The 25,156-nt window shown below is 40.0% G+C and overlaps 1 protein-coding gene across 1 annotated transcript in view; it reads right to left on the bottom strand.

The window, feature by feature from the left end:
• The window catches only part of GAP43 (growth associated protein 43), a 60,353-nt gene extending 57,729 nt beyond the window's left edge, over positions 1 to 2,624 (bottom strand). The window contains exon 1 of the mRNA XM_061192731.1: positions 2,417 to 2,624. Coding sequence (XP_061048714.1) covers positions 2,417 to 2,624 — 208 coding nt within the window. The remainder of the gene's footprint in view (positions 1 to 2,416) is intronic.
• Between the last annotated feature and the right edge of the window lie 22,532 nt (positions 2,625 to 25,156).

Raw genomic sequence — 25,156 nt, 5'->3', positions numbered from 1 at the left:
CACGCAGCTGGAGAAGAAGTGCAGGACAGAAGCAACCCGTGGGGAAATGCACAAAGAGACCTGCTGAGCCCCAGGGGCAGGGCCACGGTGGTGAGCATGCAGCACGCCAGCTGCACTCCCAGAAGGAGAGAAATGAGCTGCAGCTGGGAGGCCACTTGTGCGAGAGAAAAAAAAAAGACTTTTTTAACCATCAGATTTGAGCAAGTTGCTTATGTGTGAAAGGTTTTGTTGGAAGCAAGTTAAATGGTGCTAAGTCACTAGACAAAAGATCGCACCCTCCAGCTCAAGAAGCCTGTCTCTAGGGACTGTTTCTAACAGTCTCAGGTCTGGGTGAGGACAAAGCAGTGAAAGACATCCAGATTAGCTGAGGGAGCACAGTGACCTGGTAACACGAAAAACAAGGGCTCCTGAAATCCCCAGGGCTGTTCTATCAGTGAGAAAGGAAAGGCAAGGAGGAGAGATGCTGGCCACAGTTTTGCCGCTCAACACTTAGGGAGTGGCTGCATCCGTACCTCCAAGAGCTGGGCTGCAATGCACTCTCACCCTTCCCCAGATCATCAGGATCTGCATTTTCACAAATCTTTTGCACATCACAGTGTGAAATGTACTGGCCTACGATGCTCAGACTAAACACACCTGTCCTGAAAGATCCACAGCTCCTTTTGAATATCTCTTCAAAAGAAAGTACGATTTCAGAGGTGCCTCTATTATGAAATTCAGAGAAATAAGAAGTGGCAGGTAAATTAGCCAAAGCCCTGAATTTGCAATCAGGAGACTAGGATTGTAAATCCGACACGTCCTATCCCAAGTGCAACCTCATGGAAGTCTTTTCACTTCTCTGGGCCTCAGTTTCTGTGTCTGTACACTGAGGGAGTTGACTAGGAGGTTCAAGACTCAGGCATTCGAAGTATGAAAGTCCTAATTTTGTGCAAATGTATATATGTTCCATTTTTCTATTTCCCTAAAAAAAGAAAGCATCAGAGAAGTTGACTGTGACCTAATCCTACTCTGGTATGGACAGGGTCTCCCCCATACACTTTAACCTCTACTGTCACTTACCTTTTAAAATTAGTTATATAGTACATTGAACATATCATGAGACTAAGATCTTTCTCAAATGTGCCAGTCCCCAGAGAGAACCACCAAAGTGAGTGAGCACAGAATTTGTCTGCTGGCCAGAATCCTATGTACCAAGACTCTTGATTCTGCATAGTTCAAAATGCCTTTACCTGTATGCTCTGCGAACCAGCAAATGACCCACCTTATTAGGAAAGCAGACACCATCTTCCTTTAAGCACCTAATTCCAACCCTCTCAGAATGCAAGAGCACATCATTTATCAGTTAGCAAAAAGCTGCACACCTTCCCCAAAGCCTTTGTATGAGAGAGCAAAGCCTTCTAAAGGAATGCCTTACTTGACAATTTTTAAAGCCAACTTGTCCGTCTGTATGGAAAATCTGAATAAAATCTACTGTCCTAGTTGGGGAGAAAAAAAACCCCAAGACTGCTAAAAATAAGTAAATAAGATATGCAAATCACTCATCCCATGCCACAATTGGCTTCAACCTATTTAAACAAGAAAAAGAGGTCAGAACGCAGGGAGAGAAAGCTCTAACTCCCATCAACTCCCTACCCTTATCGCCTGCAAAGGGGGTTGATCTTCCTTCCCCCGCAGCTCCTCAGTTCTCCCAGGTCAAGATGGAGCCAATCCTGCCCAGGGTGCTAGGTCAACAAACAGAAATTTAGATAATTTTCGTGTCCTTGCAAAGGATCCGTTTGACCAGAAACAGTGTAACCAGTCAGCCAATCTGGGCTCTATACTTCTTCGTTCCTTATTCTTTATCCTATAAAAGCATCCTGCCTTCTGCCCCGTTTTGCAGGTGTCTGGGCCCTTGAGACCAGAGACTGCTGGCTTCATGAAGTGTTGAATAAAGTTTGCTTGTATCACCTATACTGTCTTCTTTCATCATTTTTTAACAATATTACTGAATGAACGGAAAATACATGCTGGTGCCATGTTTCCAGACTAGGAAAAAAAGCTCACCGCGGGGTAAATTTGGCCACACCTACAGAAGTCATCTCACTTCCCATCTGCTCCATTTACCCTCCTTCCCCCCACGCCACCCAAAAGTAACTCATTTGCAATTGTCCGTGGAGCCTGTATTTCATCGTGGGAAATGGAAAGCTCAAATGAGGAAGCCTGCTTATCTTTTTTTTTCAGTGATGAAGGATCATTGTCCCTGGCCCTGACCTTAGCTGATTTTCTCGCCTTTGTTGTACGCTAAAGACAAGGTATTCCTGCTTAGTTTCCAAAGGTCTTTTCCTGCCGATACATAGAAATCTTCCTGCCCGCTGCTCCGCGTCTCCCCACCGCCTGTCCTGGAGAAACAGGTGCCAACAGCCAGAGCAAAGCTAACGTGCTCTTTGTAGCCCCCAAGCAAGGGAAAACTGGGAGGGACAGGAGCGCGACTTGCAATTGACCCAGCTTTCCCTCCTCTGCCTTCCCACCCGCTGTGCAACCTTGAGGTGACGGGGGCTCGGTCCCTGGAAGCCCTGCGGCTGTGCTGCTGCCGGCGGGAGGCGACGCCCGCGGACTGACGAGGGCGAAGGAGGGAGCCCGCGCATCACCCCCTCCCGCCGCTGCTCTGCCACCGACAGGCCTGGGGCGCCGGCTGATGCTTTTGTTGTCCGAGCCGCTGAAAGAAGCAATTATCTCTCAACGAGAGTTTGTGAATGTTCGTTAAGATAAAACAAAACTCCCGGTGTTCCGGGGGCGCAGGAATTCTCCCCTGAGGTTTGGATCGTCGCAGGAGGGGCTCCAAGGGCGGCTCTCGGGGCGGCCGGTCGGAGCCACGCCTTGCGGTCCCCCGGATCCCAGCGGCCGGGCCACAGCCGCAGCCGGGGATGAGGGCGTAGGGAGGGGCTGACGGGTAAAACAAAGGGATGAGGTCACCCTAAAGAGAGGCCGGAGGGAACGCCTGAAGGAGGCAGAAAATGAGTCGCGAAGAGGGACTGTGGGACGGAAACTGGAGTCAAAATGCAGGGGGAGGGGCCGGGAGACAAAGGCTGAGCGGCTTGCGGAGGAGAGACCTAGCTGTCAGTCGTCAGCCGTCTGCGCTTGACAGAAACCGGGGAGACACGAATCAGAACCTGTGCTGCTTAGGGTAAATAAGAAAGTTTGCTTAAACCCTTTCCGCTGCTTCCCAGAATGCTGTACCACAAACTCCCACGATTTGTGTCAGTTCTGTGAATGAGATAGATAGATCGATCGATAGATAGATAATAGATAGATGATACATAGATACATAGATGATAGATAGATGATAGATGATAGATAGATGGATGATAGATAGATGATACATAGATGATACATAGATAGATGATACATAGATAGATGATACATAGACAGATAGATGATACATAGATAGATGATAGATATTAAGTCTGAGATGGTCTAAGAATGGGCTTCAAGGTGTCCCTGAATCTGAAGTAATATGCCTTGTAGTTTGTTTACATGATTATTTTGCTGTTGAATGTCCACAGGTTTTCTAAGAATGTCAGAGGTATGCAATACCCAAAAAAGGTTAAATGTTACTAGGCTTTGGAAGCACTGTGGAAAAGGAAAAAAACAAAACAAAACAAACAAACAAAACACAAACACCAAAAACCCAACAAGCTTACCTAAAATGCAGATGATATCAGAGGTGAGGAATTCTTTAACACCTCTTCTCTAGGTTAATCCGATTAATACCTGTCATCTAGACAAGATAAACATTTTGAAGGCAGGAGGCCAAAGGCTAGTACGTTTTTCTTTGAGGAAAGACTGAAGGCTGGATCATGAAAGACCAAGGGGCGGGTTGGAGGGAAAGCTGGGAGGCAGTCTTCCAGGTGTGGGCAGGTTCGTGGAGAAAAAGAAGTACTGGCTTCGTGTATCTTTGGTTTTGTCTGGGCTGACATTGGGGCAAGTCACCAGAGGAGAAAGCCTGTACTTCACTACATGAGAAGAATATTAACTAATACTCTAGGGACATTCTTGTGCCAGTTTAGCTTTCCCCCCCAACCGTAAGTTCATTGAGGGCAGGGACTTTGTTGGGTTGGCCATGTCAACATCAGTTCCTAACACAGTTCATGGGACATAGTGGGCACTCGGTAAATATTTGTGGAATAAATGAATGAATTACCAAGCGATGCACATATTCTCCCTTTTTCCCAATAAACTGACCAGTAGCAAGAGGCCTGGGATCAATTTCGCCATCTGGTGGTAACTATCGAATTGACAAAATCTCTTACCCACTGTTCCTTTCTTCTGCCTGGGGTAGGGGTGGGGATGGGGGAGGGCGACCATACATCCAACAAGTTCTTCTCCTTAGACCTAAGCAACTCACCTCTCCTACACTTCCACTCAGGTCTTCACCTGCTCACACAAACCACTCATTTCCTCTTTAATGTCCTTTTTCTCAGTCTAGCCCCTGCCCTGAGTTCACCTCCCCACAATGCTATTTCTTCTTTTGCCCAATGGGCATGGGAAATTTCCTTTTTATTCATCCCTCTTCTCATGCCTCTTGAGAATCCCAACATGACACAAAGTTACCTAACAAACAATAGTTTAGCTGTAATTTCCATTCTGGCTACTGTTGAATGGGGCTAGCATAACACCTACAGATCAGAAAAGGGAAGTTTTAAGGGGGTGTGTGTGTGAAATTAGATATAAAGAACTGGTTCTATTACATTCCCAAACCCGATAACATTATTGTTTTCTCCTATGTTTTCATTGCAAATGTACAGAATTCCAGCTACATTTTGGATCAACCTGAATTTTATAGACAGGTCTGGAAACATTAACACCATTTTATGTTATTTCTGTGGCAAATGTGTCTTAAGTTTCAAGTTTATTTATTTTTGAAAAACAAGCCATTCGTAACTAAGAAATTGCTTGCTCTTCTAAGAAGCTGTTTTCTAAGAGGCTGTCCTACTAAGGTACTAACACTTTCTGGGAAACAGGAAAGATGGATAATGTTTCCATTATTACAAAACTGAAGTTTAGTGTAGACTAATAATTTTCTCTCAACCGAATTACAGATGAGCAGAAAAAGTGCTCATTCACCTAGACGAAGGATTTCCAACTTCAGCTTGTGTATTTTACCACCAGGGTTCTTGTGTAAAGCAGATTCCATGACACTGACTGAAGAAGTCTGGCGTAGCACTACAGAGGGCCTGAAATGCATTTTAATAAGTACCCTAGTGGGCTTAGACCACAATGAGGATGATAAGCTGAGCCACATTCCTGTTTGGGAATAGTTTCCTTGATTTTACTGAAAATGTTTATATCAAGCATCAGTCAGAATTTTCTATTCCTACCCCATTGCCTCCTGCTTTTAGAGACAGTTGGAGCTATCCCACACATGTGACCAAGAATTCCTGTCTTAAATTCCAACATGCATAGACTCGCTTAGCCCAACATGTGAGACCTAGGAGAAATCATCAAACCATGTTCTTTCATAGCCATGGAAACCAAGGCCTAGAGAGAGAGTGATGCAACCAGTGATAGAGCTGATGCTAGGCCTCCTCATCTCCTGTGTTTTCCTTTGAGTCCCTAGGGCCACAGAGAAAGAGAAGGCCGAAATTGGGACAAAGTAGATAGCTGAATTAGATCATTAGTGTCAAAAGGCACACTTTAGCCTAAGGCACTTGGCAGGTCTCTTTATTATCAGTCCATTCTGGGCCTGAAAGATTCAGATTAGCAGACTAGATTGCTCCTCTGTTACATTTCAATCATAGACACCCAGTTTGGTGCTACTGGGTAGTTTACATGGAATCATGAAAAGCAGAAAAGCATAGCCTGGAAAAAGAAGATTACACTTTTTTTGCCCCAGAGGCAAAATTCCAAAGTTAGGCATAATGTCATGGCATATTATTGTAAACAATGTAAATGCAAATTAACTTCCAATGTTTCATCACGATTACCGATTTATAGGATACATATTGTCTTCTGAAAAGTTTTGGTACATGTGAAGGCACAGATAGCCTTGGTTCAGGAGAAATCTCATCTTTTAGGCACACATTGGATCTCTGTATAACATTCTGCACACAATATATGACATAGATTAGATTTCATCTAATCCTTCTTGTTGCATCCAAGGTAACATTGGCATTTAAAATAAGGAACCATTGAATTCTAGTTTTCAGGAGAGGACCGGTGACCCCTGATCCCTGCCAGACCCTGCAGTGGTGAGTTTAAGAATATTTTGGTGTTCACAGGTCAAAGTATGATACCTTGACGCAATCTGGCCTCACTGAAGTCTTGTTGTAGCTAGGATGCAGAGACCTCAGGGGTATGTGGAGCATCAGGGTTTTTCTCATTCGATTCTCTTCTCAATACCTATTTCTTGCCCGGAAAACTTTAGAATCAAAGACCTTCTTGGGCTATGGAGATGTGTCCAGTATAACTAGGAATTTTTAAACGCATCAAATGATCTGCATCATTTTCTAGGTGCCCCTGGATTTTTCTGCTAGGTGTCCCACAGAAATCCCATATTTTTTAATGTAAGCACATGCAGTTACAGACACTAAAGAGACCTCCACACAGAATGTTACAGCTGCATTGCACTGTGTACATTTCTGGAAAGTGGACTTGGTATTATTTTCCCCCAAGAAACCACCAATTTCCACATCTGTTCTTTACAGTAATGGATATAATTACCATGATGCTGTTTGTAGACACATGACCCTCTGAAGGGGCACTGGTTAAACATCTGTAAACAGGAATAAACATCCTATTGTGTCTCTTTCTCAAGTAATGGGAGCAATTTTTGGTGGAGGAAAAAGAAAACCATCTTTTGTCCAGTCAACATTCAGCAGTATCTGCCTTTCTGAGAGTGTGACACTGTTGAGATTGCTTTTGCCCCCAGGAAGGCAGATTTTGCTGAAGCACTCTTTTGACTTAGGAATGTAGTGATCAAATAAAATAGGGCTTTTAAAAAAAGACTGTGAGAGAGGTGTGCTGAAGTAGTATTGGGTTTGCCCGTCATTTTCTCAGATCGTCCTGGGAAGAGCTGGGCTCTTCAGTAAGGAGAGTTTATATTTCCTAAGTCTCTTTCTCCAGAGAAGAACTTTTCAGATAAACTCTTGTAATTTGCTGTTCCATCCTCTGTAGGTGGGTAAATGGACAAGTAGGGGAATTGCTTAGGGTCATACTAAAAACGAGTATAATAGTCGGTGTTTGAAAAACTTTGTACTTTGCTCTGAGCACCAATTCTGTTTTGTACCTATAGTGGCCAACTGATAAATTAAACTAAAACCATGGAATACATGAAATATAGACTATTTTACATCAGAGAAAATAACTTCAAGCTAATGAGAGGCAATTGAACTAAGTTTTCCAGCCTTAAGAATGGCAGAATTATCACAGAGGCAATGCATAAATTCTTATATACAGTGGATTTGGGGTAGAGGGCGGAATGGACAGGGAGAGATGGAGAGTGATATTTCCTCCCTACTATTGTTCTATATATTCTGAAAACTCTTCTTTAGGACTAATTTTTAAATTTCAAATGTTTAGTGTTTGAAAAGTGAGAAATCAATCTATTTTTTCATGGGAAAGTGTCTACAAAGTGGAAAGTAAATTGTTTTTCATGGGAAAATTTATTAAATATGAATAGGGCAAAAAATGTTATTTTATAATATAAGAGCAACATTTCCATTTGGATAGAATTACCCAAACTCTAGGGCCAGTACAAATTCGGGGCTTCAAGGATAAGGTCCAGAGGAAGCAAGTCGCATATCTCTAAACAAGAGGTTTTAACAAGATGGTCTAGTTCTTTCCAGCTCGTTAATTCTGAGAATCTGTAAACCTAGTCCTGGGAGATACACAAGTTTAAGAAGTAGAGGTTACCCTTGGTAAACTAATGGCCTAAAACACAAAGTGAGAGCAGAAACTATTCCTCAAGTCTTTTTCTAACCTCTAACACTGAAAAAACTGCCTTATGTTTTGGTCAATAAAAATTAAGAAAATGCATATTCCCTGCTGTCAGTATTCTCCCAAATGAGGTGTAGACATCCAGTTTTTGATGCTTAGCTCAGCCTTACCTCTCATTTGGGTAGCTGCATAACCTAACCTAACTCTAGATTCTTCCATTTAACTCAAAATTTTTTTGACTGGTAGCTTGCTCTATCAGAGGTTCTGAATAGCAGGACACGTTCAGTGCAAACATGTATAAAATTATACAGAACCCACTGTTAACAATGCTAGAGAAAATCTCTTATCAGTAAATTTATTAGCTGCCATTTTGTCTCAAGATGGTGGTCTGAACCACAATTACATCTTCATATCTACTGATTTTCATCAAAATCTGTCAACTCTTTCAAAAATGACCACAATGAGAGAGGTATATGCAAAATATTAGCAACTTAGTTGAGACATCTTAACAATAAAAATCATTTATTGAATACTGGGTAGCAAGCAGAAATATAGAGGCGTAAAAAATGCAACCCTTGCCCTCAAAATATTTATGATTTATGTATGGTAACAAGAAATAAAATTAAAGAATTAAATAAATAACAAAATAGCGTAAATTCAGAGTTAAATGGGTGGTACAGCTAATATGTCCTTTAGAAATTAAGATGAGAAAATCATCACTGAGACTGGAAGAATTAACAGAAAGGGGAGAATTCAAAGGGAAAGATGGATTTTGGAGAAAGGTAATGGACTCAGTTTCAATTACAAACATTTGGAAGGGGGAATCCAACTAGAGATGTAAGAAGCATTTGAGTATAGGAAATATAAACCTGGGAGATATATTTATGGAGAGATGATAGTTGAAGCTATAAAGGTGGATGGGATTTCTAATGAAAATTAGAGGTAAAAGGTCAGAAAGACTAAGGTCTTGTTCTGGGGAATATCTGCATTTAGAAGACGAAAACGGAAAGTTGATCTAGTGAAAGCCAGCCTAGACAAGGAGAGTAAGAATTGAAAAGGGCCAGCATAGCAGCCAAGAAAAGAGAGAATCAATGCCAGGAAGGGGTGTCCAGCAGAGTCCAGTTGGGTGAAAATGTTAAGTGAACACCAAGAAAAGGACTTTGGAAATGGAAATGAAGAGGCCACTAGGGACCTCAGAGGGAGCAATTTTAGAACAGTGGGCGGGGTAGGGGGTGTGGGGGGAGGTGTGGGAGCGGGGAGGACAAAGCAGAAGTGCTTAAGAAAAGCATGGCTCAGGTTAAAAATGGAGAAAATTACTATACTCTTTTGAATATATCAGTATACTAGAAGAAAGAAATAGAGAAACTAAAACCTCCCATTTCTGCTTTGGTGAATAAAATGTAGAGAAAGGAAAGAAAAATATACAATTTACATATGAAATGAGCTTAGGGTATGCTTACTCTTGTTGACAGGGTCCAATTTAATGTTGTGGCATTCAATAGTCACTCCTTCTCACCCTAGGCAACTCGTAGTAATTTTTTTTTTTTCCAAACAAACAAAAAAACCAACCAAACGAACAAACAAACAAAAAATTAATGAGATAATTTTCAGCACCAAGCCTAACTTTTCAAACAAAATAAAAAGAAACAACAGCTCTTTTGTGTGTATGAGTGTGTGTGTGTGTGTGTGTGTGCGTGAGAGAGAGAGAGAAACTGAAACTTCACTTAGCAGGAAACCTAATGCTACAATTTACAGAACCCCATCACTTATGCCTATGCTTCCCTATAGTGGGCCTCCTGACATATGAGTCCCAAATAATAAAAGGTATCGCAGTGTGGCAGAATTGGATTTTACTCTCTTCCACACTTTTTATTTCCCCTTTACTCTTTATGAGGAGTGAAGCTAGATTAAGAAACAATGACTGTTTTTGATACATAACAATATATCAATGTTATGCTACAAGAGGTAGTCAAGTTTAGCAAGCAAATGTCAGTTAATCTTCTCCATGTGCAGCTTTTAAAGCTCTAGGGACCAAACGTCGGAAGCTTCTAATGCTGACCCTCTAGGACAGAACATGGCACAATGCACAGAACCATAAAGATCTAATGTCCCATCTGAAGTCTAGGGGGGTGGGGGAGGAGGAGGGACATAAAAGTAGAAAATGTGGGTTGGGGGAAAGAGAAAAGAAAGGGAGCCCAGAGAGAGCCGGGGACACCCAGATGCCTACCTGAAGTAAGCTCTTAATGGACTGAATGGAAATTCAGTGGAAAAAATAAGTGGTTTATATCATCTAAATTTCATGTGTGCACATGATCAGTATTGAGGTTTTCTTTTTGGTTATAGATATACCTTAAAGCTTTCCCATTTATTGTGGATCTAACCAAGAACTCATGCAGGTTTATGCTGGTGTGAGTTTTATTCTCTTTCCCATGGAAATACACAGAGTGAAAGGAGCACTGTGAGGGATGTGAAGATTAAAATGGCCACAGGATGAGAGACGTTGGAGCTTCTTGCTAGCTTCCTAAATTAGACAGTGTTTTCAAGATAGCTCCACCTCCCAACAAGGCACTGGCTCCCAAATTTGCACGCCAAAGAATCATCAGAGGAGCTTGTAAATGAAGTCTCTCCTCCAGGAATCTTCCTTTTTAAAAGCCTCTCTAGGTGATACACAGTCAGGTTATCCATAAACCACTTGGAAACATGCGCTTAGTGTTGCTTAGTAAACTCCCCTGAAGGTGTTTGCTTCCCCATTTTTACTCTGAGCAACCGATCAAAGTTCTTCGCCTAGGAACAAATGGAAGGGGGTTCAGAATTTTGGCAGGATCTCCTGCATATATACCACCCCAATTCAACAAACCTCTCATCCACTTCTGTTTCCTTTCTATTTCAAAGGGGTATCATTTTTCCACAGGGAACCCTCTTGAAATCTAAGAATTTGAACCCATCCCTTCATTGATGTGACATTTATTTCCTCCTTCAGCCTTTCAGTCTACCCTTCTCTATGCTTCCCTCCTTTTAACACAGGTCTCTCCCTAGCTTGAAAAAAACACCCTTTTCCTACAATCTCATTTCTCTTCCTCTGTTCAGTGCCAAAATTTTAAAATGCGTGGTCTCTGCCAATTGTCTGCATTGCTTCCATCTCTATCCCTCCGAAGCCCCTGCTATCTGACTTTCATCCTCACCACTCTACTAAATTGTCCACCCAGAGGTTATTAATAGTCATCCTACATTCAGTGGTCTATTCTCCATCCTCATCCTCATGCATCACTCTGATTTCATAGTGTTCATTCTACTTTGAAGCTTTTTCCTTACTGCCTTCTCTGATTCTGATTATGCTAGTTCTTTTACTGATTTTTGTTTCTTTCAATGAAGTATCTTCTGCCATTGAGGAGAGACTAGGCCCTTCCCTCCGCTCTTCTCTTTCTAACTCTCCCTCGACTGAAGCCCATGAAGATGAATAAGCTTTCAATCTCCCTTTGAGTCACTTGCACCTGTTATCTCTCCCTCCACTTCTGAATCTTCAGCTGGTCATTTCTGGATGCCTCATTCATACTGATCGTGCTGGAACTTAAAACCATCATCTTCCTTACAAACCAGCTCTTCCTTTCAAGGGTATGAATTCTGCCCAGAGTATTTCCACTCCACTATCTAAGCTGGAAATCTTACAATCATATTTCATTTCTCTACCTATCACAGGGCAAACTGGGGGGAATTGGCCTGGCTTCTAGAGTTCAGTGGGTTTGAAATGGGGTGATGGAGTTCCATGCTAAAGATGGTGTCCAAGACTAGAGAAGAGAGTAGGATTGAGAGTCCAGTGTCCAGGGGATCCCCAATCTCAGAGGCCCAGAAGGAATATTTGATAGGGTCTACCTGAAGGGGTCAGAAGCAGAAAATAAAGGTGGGATATAGAGTTAGCAATCCAAGAACTAAGGAAATGAAAATGAAAAGCGAATAGGTCTGCAGAAGGGCCCATAGTAATTGCCTAAAACAGGGACTACTTCTGCGACGTGCCTTGTCATACTGCCTATACCACATGTCACTTGATCAGAAAAATTAGAAGGGTCACAGACCACATGTATTGACAGAGACATTTCTTCATGTCCCATAGGAACTGAAAACGGTCCAGTTTTCTCAAAAGGTCTGCAATTAGTTTTACATTTCAGTTCCAGTTGTGAGCACCCTAGTTCAAGGCTTCTTTTGCTCATTCTTATTTTCTTTAAAAATAACCTTGTAACTTGCTTTCCTGTCTCCAGTCTCCCCATGCAATCCTGCATGCCTATGTACCATAAATATCTCTTTCATCATGTCACTCCCTTAGTCAAAAGCTGCTCATGGCACAAATTTCTTACCATAGCAGGCCATTTTTGTTTTCCTTTTTTGGCTAAGCCTCATCTACACTCCTATTTCGCCTCCTAACTCTTACCATCAAACAGTCTTCACATTCTTCAGAACGGTCTCCTTAAGGCTCCACAAGAAGCAGCTGTGCCAGCCCACTTAGCTGGAATACTGTCTCTTCTCCCTCATCTTGAACACTCTCCTACTCTTCCCACCCTTAAAGCCCTCATGTTCCTCTGCCTCCTCCAATGACCCCTCACTGATCTCTCACAGCACCCATTTCCTTTAATTGCAGACTGGCTTGTTTTGCTATTTTCAAGAGTATTATTCTTTAGTTTGTACATATTTCTTAAACATCAGCCTTCTTTCCCCTTCTTGATGGTGGGGTTTATATTCCTCTGCCCATCACAATATGTCTCATAGTACATATTAGTAACAGAGTTAGGTCCATAGTAGGGGTTCAGGACACATGAGTTGGTTGTTTAGTTTACTGGAAAGAGATACATAACATATAAAACAGGATGAGAAAAGGGTTTCTGACACACAATATGGCTCCAAATTGCAAATAATTCTCAGTGGAGGGGTCCCTTGTGGTTGAGATCTTTCCTGATTATATCTTCTCTATCAGAAGTGGCAATCTACTAATTTAGGGCACTGCAAATATTTCTGAGGGTATGTGCTTAATTCAGAATAGCTGCAGAGCTTCCCCTCCTTTTGTCTTAGATTATTTCTATTTTCTTCCATTTCTTCAGAATGATTTGAAACATATGTGTGATCACCCCCTCATGCTCATTCATTAGACTCTTTCTGAATCTCCACCAATAGTAGCCATCCCTGAGTCCTTGCTCCATCATCAAGACACTGTGCAAAATTAAATGCTGTAATTTTCAGGTCTTGCCCTTCAACTTCTATTCTTGACCAAACTCATGGGTTAATTGAGCCTTTCTTGGCAAAGAAAGGAAAAAAGAAGGAAGGAAGGAAGGAAGGAAGGGAGGGAGGAAGAAAGGGAGAGAGAAAGAAAGAAAGAAGAAAGAAAAAAAGGAAGGAAGGAAGGAAGGAAAGAAGAAAGAAAGAAAGAAATGAAGAAAGAAAGGAAGGAAGGAAGGAAGGAAGGAAGGAAGGAAGGAAGGAAGGAAGGAAGGAAGGAAGGAAGGAAGGAAGGAAGGAAGGAAGGAAGGAAGGAAGGAAGGAAGGAAGGAAGGAAGGAAGAAAGAAAGAAAGAAAGAAAGAAAGAAAGAAAGAAAGAAAGAAAGAAAGAAAGAAAGAAAGAAGGAAAGAAAGAAAGTCCCAGCACAGTAACAGCTAGTTGTATAAGCAAAGCAAACCTGGGAAGGACAGCTTTGGAAGTTGCCACTGTGCATATAAATAGTTGGCATAAGCAGAGACGCTTGCAGGAAGAATCTTTATAGGTCACAAATGCTGGACAGATTGGTGGCCTAGGCCATACAATCTGTTTATCTAAGGCTGACTTACCCTTGGCCCTGAGTTTCTGGACCCTGACAGTGAGGGAATATTAGAAGAATCTTAAATCATGGTTTAAGAATAATCTTATCAAGAGGCATAATCTAATATGTTTTGGTTTTACTAGCACATTTAAAAAACTTTAAGTTAGTCCACTGTTCAATTTCTTAAAATTGTTATTAAACCAAAGTTCTGACAAATGACAATTGATCATTACCTTAGACCCAAACTAGAAATCTCAAAAATTCCTAAAAGTCCATAGTCTGGGTTTTGTGTATATGTGTATATATTTGCATGCCATTTTATTTTTCATTTTGTGGGAACTCTTAATACCTAAATTCTTGCCAAGGCCAAATGCTGAAAAGCATCAATAAGTGTTTTTCTTGAGCTATTTCAAAGCATTTGACAACTGTAGGAATTTCATTTTAACATTCTAAATTTATTCCAAAGCTTGATTTTTCTGTGCAAACAAAACTAAACTGAGCTGATGAAGCTTCATTCATTAAGAAGTGAAAGTGTTCTGAAATACATTAAGAGGTTTGGGGACACAACAGGGGGCTTCCCTGGTGGTCCAGTGGCTACGGCTCCACACTGCCACTGCAGCGGGTGTGGGTTCGATCCCAGGTCAGGAAACTAGGATCCTGCGTGCCGTGTGGCAAAAAAAAAAAAAAAAGAGGTTTGGGGATTTTTTTTTGTGGCAACAAGAGAATAAAACTCACTGGTTACAAATATCCAAATTTGGTATTTAGCTCCCATCTCTGGATGAGCATGAAGAATGGCGAGGCACAGTGAAGTTTGTCAGGGATCAAGACAAGAAGACAAAGGTGAAAGAGTTCACTAAATTAACTGTCCAGAGCTTCACGTATTCGACTTTGACTTCAAGGATTCTCCCTCTGACTTTTTGAATGATGGGGGGTAAGCAAAGTTTTGGTTGGGCCCTACTACCCTTTTAAGTGAGGTTAACCTGCTTTCTCTCTATTGAGGAGTGCTATAAATGAATAGCAACAACACTCAAAATGTTGGCGATATTCCAGTGAAGGCTGAACTCCAACCTAATAATGATGTCATGGAGAGGAATTCACGCATCCTATAGAGGGGACAAGCATATGTGATTAATTTTTTCAGTCTACATCCTTTAATTTATAGTAGACACTTAATAAATGTTTCCTAATGAATAAATCAATGATTTCATAGACAAGATGACTTCTAAAATCGCTTCTAACTTGAAGATACTATGAAAGTGATAGGTGATCTATTGATAAACCAAAATAATATAGGGGTCAGCCATACATGCACCTTAAAGATGTCTCTCTTTGGGGAAAGAAGAAAGATTGAATGGTAGCTTTCTTAGGCTCTCTGCCTCAACGAGACTGTCAGAGGGATCCAGGCATGCTGAAGATGCCCCACATTAGCAAAGTTACCACCTCACTTCTGTCCTGGAATGAAGCCTCTGATGAAGATCAGGCTTTGAGAATGCCAGGGGATTAGGTTTTGGTTCAAGGTCAGGTTATAACCCCAGACCCCAATGCCTGACCATTGTGCCACCATTTGTTATTCTGCATTCTATTCTTTAATTCCCACAAATCAATTGTTCTCTTAGAATGTTGGAATGTCTTGAAAATTTTCATTTTTATTTAAATCTCCATCAGATTATAAGTTACTGATGCTGAGAAAAGGCAGATGCAGAATTCTAGCTGCAACTACAACCACGTGGAATCATGGCACACTCAGTGACCACAAAGGATTTTTCTTTTTGCCTGGCACCTTAAATCTTTTCTAGAAGATCTTGCTACTTTTATCTTGGAATGTTTTTGCCACGTTGACTCTTTGAAGTTTAACCTGGAATGCAAATAGGACATGCGATGGATGTTCTATCTTATTCAGTGTTTAGAATGCCTCCTGGTGTCTGACTTATTGCTGCAGGTTTGTTATCCTTTCTCAACCAGTGTTTGAACTCCTCCCGCTCTCACCCATTCATCACCCTGATAGTCCTGTCCAAAGACTATCAGGTAAAATACAATAATCAGTCAAAGCCAGATGGTGCCAGTGGCAAAAGCAAGCATTTCCCCTTACGGCGCCTGCATCAAATAAATAAATAATGCCATCATATTTGACAATTTAATGAGTATAAATTTACCACAGCAGGAAAATCCTCCCCAAATACTTAAACAATTAAAATGTAAAAGGAGAGATAAATAAGCACTTTTGTAGTGGTATAATGAAAGAGAATAAAAAAGGAGAGAAAGGGAGTGTAGGGTGGGGTCTGCTTTATATAGGATGATGAGAGAAAGCCTCCTTGATGAGATCTACACAGGTGAGATTTGGGCAGAGCCCTGAGGAAGTAAGGGAGCAAGTCATGAGAATAGGTGTGAACAAAGCATTTCAGGCAGAAGGAACAGCGAGAGCAAAAGTCCTGAGGCTGCTGCCATACATGGTGAAAAATATTAGTAGCTTTGGTCTGATTTCTTGAGTATAGGATGGTACCAGTCAGATTCTTGCGTGCAAGCATAGAAACTAGACTGGATTCGGATAATATCAGAGCTCACATTATTGATGGGAAGGCCAGAGAACAAGGCTCAAAAAATAGGCAGGAACAAAGGAGAGCAACCTGGATCCAGGAAACAGAGTCAAGGTGAGACCCCTGACTAGTTAGGACATCAGTTCGTGGGTACCACAGACACCAGACCCCAAATGCCACCATCTCTGAGGATAATTTATCATTGCCATTGCATCTTTACATCATTCCTTGAAGATTCAGGGTGGCTGAGTCTAGGTCTTGAGTTGCTCACATTCCAGTTGCCTGGAAGCGATAAGCCTCTGTACCTTCTAAGTGTGAAGGAAGCTTAAATTTCTATTCTTATTTTATTGACCACATCTGTAAGATAGGCTAATTATATCTCTGAGTTCCAGACTCCAAGAACCAATGTATATTAGTCCTAAAAACTATTGAGAGCACAGGGTGGGCAAAATTTAAATCAGCGACATTAATATCTCATTTCTCAATTAACCAACTGTAAGTTCCTTAAACCTTAGACATGTACACACACACACACACACACACACACACACACACACACAATATCCAAAATCCAGAAACTAGTCCTTGAGGAATTCCTACCAAAAAATACTTGACATATGATTCCTTTAACGTAGACCCCAAATCATCATCATCAACAACATCAACAATAACAAGTAATAGCTAACATTAGTGCTCACTATATGCCAAGAATAGTTCTAAGTATTTTACATATATTACACATTTAATCCTTAAAAATCCTCTGGCTTTGCAGTATTTAAGTCTTAATACCTATGAATGTTCTCTTATTCACAAAACTCACCCTCCAGGTCTCCAAGGCAGATTGGATAGTCACATCTACATGAGAAGAAACACTAGTGTATTCCTACAGTGGAAAACATCCCTGAACAATTAGGAAAATACACCTGAGATTAATAAAATTATCCAGGAGCACGTTGTAGAATACACACTTTGAAATAGACATAGAGAGGTCTACCACACTATACTGTAAGCTACTTGAGGGTAGAGAGTGTTTCTTTTTTTAAGAAAATTATTTCTATATTTCCAGTGCTCTGCATAATTTCTGGCTTAGTAGATTGTTAATAAATGTTTATTGAATGAATAAGTGACTTTCATATAACATTTAAGGAAAATATTGTCTCACAAAGTTAGTCCTGATAAAAAAAGACTAATTGAAAAGTAAGATAAATGAATCAAAAGGTGGAAAACACAAAAACTTCTAGTCTTCATTTGTGAAAGAACCCTGTCCATTTATGAACCACATAAATGCTGACTTCACAAATTTATAATACTTAGGGATATGTACATCCAGAAATTGAAAGCATGATCCTCTTTCACCCCTCTGAAAGAAGTGGCACTGACATAGGAAGAAATTCCAGCTCAGCCCTTTCTGAGCGGAATACCTTAACTTCCCAACATCCGCACCATGAAGGACTGGACATAGGTCAGTGTTTCCCAAATTCTGCTCCCTAGGCTTCCTCAGAGGGGCCTCAGAACAGAGAGGAGGGGACTGACAAGACAGAGGCTGGGCCACCAAACTCTACTCTGGCCAAATAGCACCTTTTACCTATTTTATGTATTTGGATTCTGAGAAATATCTGGGATCAAAAGTTCTATGGCTCAAAAGAAGTTTTAAAAAAACAACTAGATAATCTCTAAGATCCCTTTAGCTCTACTACTCAATGATAATTATTACCATCAGGTACATAGTGAAAGAGAATGACAACTTTTCCCTGGGAGATTAAATAAAAAGGTAGTTAGTAGGAAGCCTTGAACAGTGCCTTGTGAAATCTGGAACAGTGGCGAACCCAAGAATGAAACTTAAGCAGTGTCTGGGGGAAACAGAAAAGGACAATAAGTACAAAACATATAAATGCTCTTTCTCTTCTCTCTTTTCTCTCTCTCTCTCTCTCTGTGTGTATACATATATATGTGCAACTTATACACACACATAAACTATATGGGGAAAGAAGACTTACTAGGGAGGTTACTATAGTGATTGCAGCATGGATCCAGATGGAGAATGAGGAAAGGTCTGGAATGATTTTATAAAAGAGGTGATTTTTCAACAGAATTTTTGGAGGCAGAACATAGTTTGGCAGATGGAGGAAAGAAAGCATTTCAGGTGGTGAAGATAGCACCACTTACTGTTAGGAGGCAATAAAAGCTTATATGTATAGAGAGTGCCTAGTAGATTTTGTTATCCTCTTGTCTATTTAGTCTATTCTCTAATCTTTTTGTACCAACTTAGGCCTGACCTGTCGACCACCCACTGGAATCCAGGGAAAACTCCCTTCTTAGTTCCAGAGAATTAGGCTGAAATTTTGTTTAATCAGAACAACCCAGATTTGTTGGCTATTCCTGGAGTATGATAAGGTCATTGGCAACTTAAAATTTACATCTTCTAGAAATGGCTCCAAGGGTTCCACCCATGTCCAGTGGGTCTCTCAAAGTTCTACCATATCCCACCAATCCAACTTCTCCAACATTGAATACTTGCTTCTCTCATCTACTTTCTCAGCAACCCAAACTACTCATGTATCTTCTCCACCTCCCCTGTAATTACTGAAATAAAAAATGTACAACTGAGAAAAGTGACTCATTTTTTTCAGCTGAAGTCTGCTTCAGCTTGCCTTCCTTATGCTCATCCATTCCCTAAACTGGAAAATTATATTCTTTTGGTCCTTCTCAAATTTGATTTTGGAGTGAGCATTACCCCAACCTATAAATGAGATTTGTTTCCAAAGTTTGTTTTGCAAGTTAGCAGCTTGAAACTTAGAATATCATTTCCTGAAGAAAGAAATCTAAAAGAGTGTTTAAGTTTCCAGCCAGACCAAAAAAGTATTTTTAATCTCTATGTTATATAGCTTTAGTTCAAAGGGACCTAGCTACCTAATGACCATGAACCATTCTTCTGTTTTCTTGATTCTCATATATATTCTTAAAAAGGAAACAGACTACACTGAAGATTATTTCTCTCTCTCCAGAATTCCAAGGGGGAATCCATTACTCCTCAGCTCCACTCCCCAGAAGGAATCATATTTTTGTAAGAGACATATGCTAGATGTTGTTAAGTCAATGATTACCTGGCCATTTGTTTCTTCATTCCCCTGTAGGAAAATCTTTCCTTTTGTTTATCAGTTTGGGGATAAACAACATCAGACAGGTGGATGCTTCCCTAGCACATAGGCAGTCACCAGAAAAAAACAACAATTAAACATCATAGTGCATATTTTTTTTCTAATTTGAAATTAAAGAGAGTAAAAGGAGTAAGAGAATGTGTACATGCAACTACAAGTCATATCATTAACAAAGAGGAAGGGTGTAAAACTTCACCAGAATTCCTCTGGGAGGGGTTTCAGAAGTCCCCAGTTTTAGATATCATGAAAAGGTTGAATGTTTAGCACCTAGCTTGGAAGGCATATTAATGGGTTAAAAATATATGACTTTAAACTGCTATTCATCCTTAGCCCAAATCATAAGAAGTTTATAGTGTCAAGTATGGCTATCTTTCCATGTTGAAGTATCTCTCTACAAAATGGGGACTGTTATTTGCTGAAGCAACCAGCTGGCACCACTTGGGTGAAATCCAAGTCTGTGCGGTCTTAGCTCTGTGTGAGATATCTATCAGGTGCCTAATTATAAAGTGTGCCAGAGTGGGCAGGTTCCATGATTAATTGGTGGGAATTGGGCAACGTTTGCCTTAGACTTAACCAAATTTTGCCATCACATACAACTCATTAGACACTGATATTTGGTCATATGTTTGGGCTTCATTTACTCAACTTCTATTTAATGGGAGCCTATTATGTGCAAAGCATTGAACTAAGGCTATATATATAAGACAATAAACAAAACATGATTCCTACACGAAGGGAGCTTTTAGAATAACAAAAGAGACAGACATGTAAATGAATATTTATAATAAAGTCTGTGGAATGTTGTAGTATAGGCATGTACTAGGCACAATGATGGCACAAAGGAAAGATCAACATATCTGCTTGGAGGGTCAAGGAGTCTCCACAAAGAAAAAAACAACTCTAGCCACATTGTGGAAATATATTAGAAAGGTGTTATGTAGAAAAGAAGGGAAAGGAAGGTATTCCAGGCAAAAGGAATAGTGTTTAGAAAGGAGGAAAGGCTGAAGTAACATGGGTTGTTCCATGAAATTGTACAATTACAGTGGAGTGTGGGATGTGAAGAGGGGTAGATTTTGAAGTTTGAAGAGATAGGCAGAGACCAGAAAATTAGCAAGTAAATTTTTTAAAAATCAGATTGAGAACAATTGTTAAAGAAAACAAAAGAAGTGGGGTGATGTGTTAGAAAGTAACCTGGACACCACTCAGATGGATTTGTCACAGAAGGCCTCTCAAGCAAAGAGTAAGAGAAAGAGCATTCTGGGTAGAGAGAGTAACACACGCAAAGGCTTTGAAGAGGGAATGTGCTTGGTGTGTTTTAAAAACTAAAAGGAGGCCAGTAGACTTGGTGAGCAAGAAGGGTTTGGTTATAAGAAAAATTCAGAGGAGGGGACAAGTCCTGTATTACGTAGACCTTTATAGGCCTTAGTAGTAATGAGTTTGGTTTTGGTTCTATGTGGAATAGGAAGCTATCAAAGGTTTTTAAATAGTGGAAACACATGATCTGATAGAAACTTTTTAAAAGACCGTTCTTTCTACTGAGGGGAGAATGATTATAAAAGGTTGAGGGTGAAAGACAGGAGATTAGACGGGAAGGCTGTTGTGCCAGTCTCCATGAGAGACAACTGGGTTAGAGATGATAGTGGAGATGAAGAAAAAGGGATATAGAGACAAGACGTATTTTTGAGGTAGAGGGTGACGGCAAAGGAAGAATGAACGGCTATTTTGTTTATTTTCTACTTATAGAAACTAGAAAAAGTAGTAGCATCTAACAATAAAAGGAAGACTGGGGGAATGAATCAGGGTTCCATTGCCATTTAGATGACTGGATGTGAATGGGGAAGAGATTTGGGAAAAAGAGATGAAGGCTTATTTTTAGGACATGTGGAGATTGGGCTCCTGTGGGTCATCAGGACAAGATTTCTAGTGGACAGTTAGATACAGAGCCCGGGAAGTAAACTTGGCTAGAGAGGCTGGAGAATTTGAGACCCATTAGTCATGTAGGAGTTGTGGGCACGGATTAGATTAGTCTTGGAGCTTCTGTTGACTAAGAACATGCAAGAATAAGGACAAAACCCTGCATAACAACAACTTTTCAGGAGCGGAGAGAGAAAGAGGAGCCAAGGGAGAAAAAAAAGAATGTGAAACCAAGGATAGAGAAGAGAAAAAACAGCAGAAATAGGTGTTACGGAGCCAAGAAAGTAAAGAGAAGGCATGTTTCATGGTTTCAAATGTCCCAGAGAGGTCATGCAAGATAGCTCCACTTGTCTTTCTGAGAGTTTACAGATCCATCTATTTGTCCTGTACACTCCCTCAGAGACAATCAAATGTGTTTCTTGAGCCAGGCTCTGAACTCGATACCTTACCTTCAAAGAGTTTGCAAACTAGTTCGGGAAGATCAGGTACATACAAATACCAATGGATAATCAAGTAAGGCTCTGTTTAGTGAAGGCTGAATAAACAGGACCGGTAGCATGTGATACTGAAGATCTAAGAGGGGAAGAAGTCACTGGTCATCAGGAAAGCCTTCACAAATGAGATAACTCATGATTCCAGCCTCAGAGTGTGGGTGAAATTGAACTCGGCACCAAGGGGTCTTTCCAAGTAGTGGAAATGACAATAAACAAAAGTATAGGGACACTAATACTTAAATTCATGCTAAGTGTGGCTAAGACAAAGTGCCACAGTGGAGGAGGAGCTTTGCTATAGAACATGCTATTTTATAAGTTGGAAAACCTTAGAGACAATTTAGTTCAATAATTTTATTTTATATAGAGGGAAATGATAGCCCAGAGAGATTAAATTTGTTTAAATTCACAAGTCTAGTCAATGGCAGAGCCAGTAGGAGGTAAGGCAAGAATAGGAGATTGGTACCAGATTCTGATAAGCCTTGAAAAACAATTATAAATAAATAAATTAGAATTAATGCTCTAAACAAAGAAAAACCATTGAAATTTTGAGAAAAAGGGGAGTGAAAAGTAAGATTAACCAGCAGGCAGTGTGCAAAGATGATGCCAAGAAAGCAAGGAATTTTGGTGACTATCCAGCCTTTCTTACCTGGGGTTTCTCATCTGAACCACAGAACACTTAAAAAATGATTTGAGTGTTTCCTCCATTCTGCAAAGTGTGCTGTGTAACTAGTACTGGTCTAGATGTACAGGAAAGAGATTAATTCATTACCTACAATTATGGGCTTTAGGGCCTTAGGGTGTTAGGGCTTGGTTCTATTCTAGAATGCTGGTTAAGAAAGGCTGGCAGAAGAAAGAAAAAGACATAAAAGACATTGCAAACAGAATTTGGTAACCGATAGTATGGCTTTCATGAGAGAAGGTAGAGTAATTATTTCCATATTATGAGCTGGATAACTGGGAATGTCTGGTGTCTCCAAAAAGATATTGTCAAGAGTAGGGGAGTCAGAGGTCTAATCTAGGGAGAAGATAATTAGCTTAACATGACACTTTCTGAGGTGGTAACAAAAAAATAAAAGAAAAAATAATAATGTTTTTAATATCTGGAAATCTCAGATTATGGGAAAGTTAATTTTTCTATTGGTTTTCCTGTGGTTCTCATAGTTTGGTCCTCTATGGATGGATTTTTACAATATACCTAAGTTCAGTAAAAATAGCAATTTTGATAAGACATACTTAATAAAATAAACTTCAGTCTATACATGAGCCAATCAGTTTCCAGTGACACTAGAATGAGAACATAGAATTATAGAGGCTACAGGAAAACCCATAATTACTGAAAGATACATAGTCTTTTTTTTCACCAAAAATCAAGTTTCTTTTCACTTAAGTGAGGATAAAAACTGAATTGGGTCCTAAGTATGCTTAAGTATACTTAAGTAGACTAGTGCCCAAACTTCTTGGATTCTTTCCTAAATACTCTTATTCTTGGGCTTACTGTATCTTCCAGATGATGTTCAGAAGTGAAGTCTGAGCCATCTGCGGTCTTACGTTCCCATGACAGTTTTCACTGGAGGGCAATGGCCCAATTCCAAATGGTAATTCTATTTTATAACTCCTCCTCCCTTTTCAAGAATAGTCCTCTTCATTTCCTCTTCTATACTGGTTTCACTCCAAAGGGGTAAGGTATGAAGTTCAAGATGAAAGAAAGTATGCAAGAAACTAGATCTTGTTGATGTTTTCTATACAGCTCTCCAGTTAACTGTCCATCAGTATGGAACACAAATCTGGCTGAGTTATCAAAAGCTATCACTCCATATTCTCAATCAAAGGCAATCAAAGACATGAAGAGCACTGAATTTAGATTAGCATGAAAGATTTATTCAAATGAATACTAAATACCAACCTGATTTCTCCAGAGTAGCTTTCCAAGGCGATAAAGAACAGAATCGCCTTCTCTTTCATTGGAGTAAATAAGTCCTTGAAATGCAGTGGTTAAGGGAAGATTGCAAATGGTGCTTACTCTTCAGAAAAAAACTAAATAAATTACCAAAACTGAATAAATCAAACCCCCAAATCAGATTCATCTAAAGAAAGAGACAATATTTTTTAAGTGAGATAATATTCTCTCTTTCCTTTTGAAAATCTCAGAAATTTTTAGAAATATTAATCCAGTAAAACTTTGGAAGAAAAATTCTCCAAATGCCTAGCTGAGATGAAATGGGGTATGTTTATGGTGGATGACTTATAAAGTCTCATTATTCCTTTACATCTCTCAAATAAAGATTTAAAGAAAAGGGCTTTGAAAGGCAATGTCCACCCTAAATATACTCAGTGCTTATTTCCCTTCCCCCATTAGAACCCCAATACAATATGGATCTAGAAATCTAATTGCAAGTTAGTTATTTAGAAACCAATAATTTGTCTTTACAAGAGACAATTGCTTCTACTGGAGTTTGAGTAGAACTTTGCAATGCATCTTTTAGACTAGCTGTTGAGGATCTAGTTTGGCTATTAAGAAGAGCTTTTACTTCTCAGTTTATACTCCAAACTGGTAAATTGGTTTCTGAACCAAAAAGCAAGTAGGAGTGGGAAGAGGATTTCCATTTTAACAGCTCCTAGTCTAGGCTAGTTCCTAGGCTGGTTGTGCTGACTAAGAGGTTCTGAAGCCATTTAGAAAAGCAGCCAATTCCTGAGTTTGCTTAACCTTTGGAGATCATTTCATTTATTTTTTCTTTGCTTCATCTAGCTCTTTTATATAGTCATTAATGGGAAGACATTAGGGTCTTTCAAATTTTCATTTAAAAATAACATTTTGAATAGTTATTGGAACTGGGATTACAAATAATGGATGTAAGGCTAATTACCAAAATTCTACATTTAGAGCAAACTGGTGCATATGGAGACAACAGCTCAATGTTTTAGAAAGTGCCAATTTGCTAAAAATAGATAAATATGATGATTACTGCTGGAATTAATTTAAGGGCATTCAAAATGAGATGACTAATATCAAGGAGTAGCATTTCTCTGATATAAATTCAAGGGAGATGTTTTACACCCGTTATTGCCCAATCCTTTTGCAGAAACGAATCCCACAAACCAAAAAGGAAAAGTTAGATCAAAGTTATACCATGCCAAATTAGCAAGAGCATATGGTAGCTGATATTCCTCTTAGTCAGGTGGAACCTGCCAGAGTTCAGCTTCTGGAAAAAAGTGAAAAAAATGCTTGTCAACTCTAGCTGTGGAGATTTGCCCTAACTTTTCTTTTTTGGGTATAAAAGCTCATGAGATCAGTTGTCTGTGTGGTTACTGCTTCCTTTCAGAGTCATCGGTGGTGATAACCCTACCAATAATAAGAATATATA

The sequence above is a fragment of the Eubalaena glacialis genome, chromosome 6 (genome assembly GCF_028564815.1).
Source record: "Eubalaena glacialis isolate mEubGla1 chromosome 6, mEubGla1.1.hap2.+ XY, whole genome shotgun sequence".
NCBI lineage: Eukaryota > Metazoa > Chordata > Mammalia > Artiodactyla > Balaenidae > Eubalaena > Eubalaena glacialis.
The sequence above is the reverse complement of the archived record's forward strand: the minus strand, read 5'-3'. Positions and strand labels throughout refer to the sequence as shown.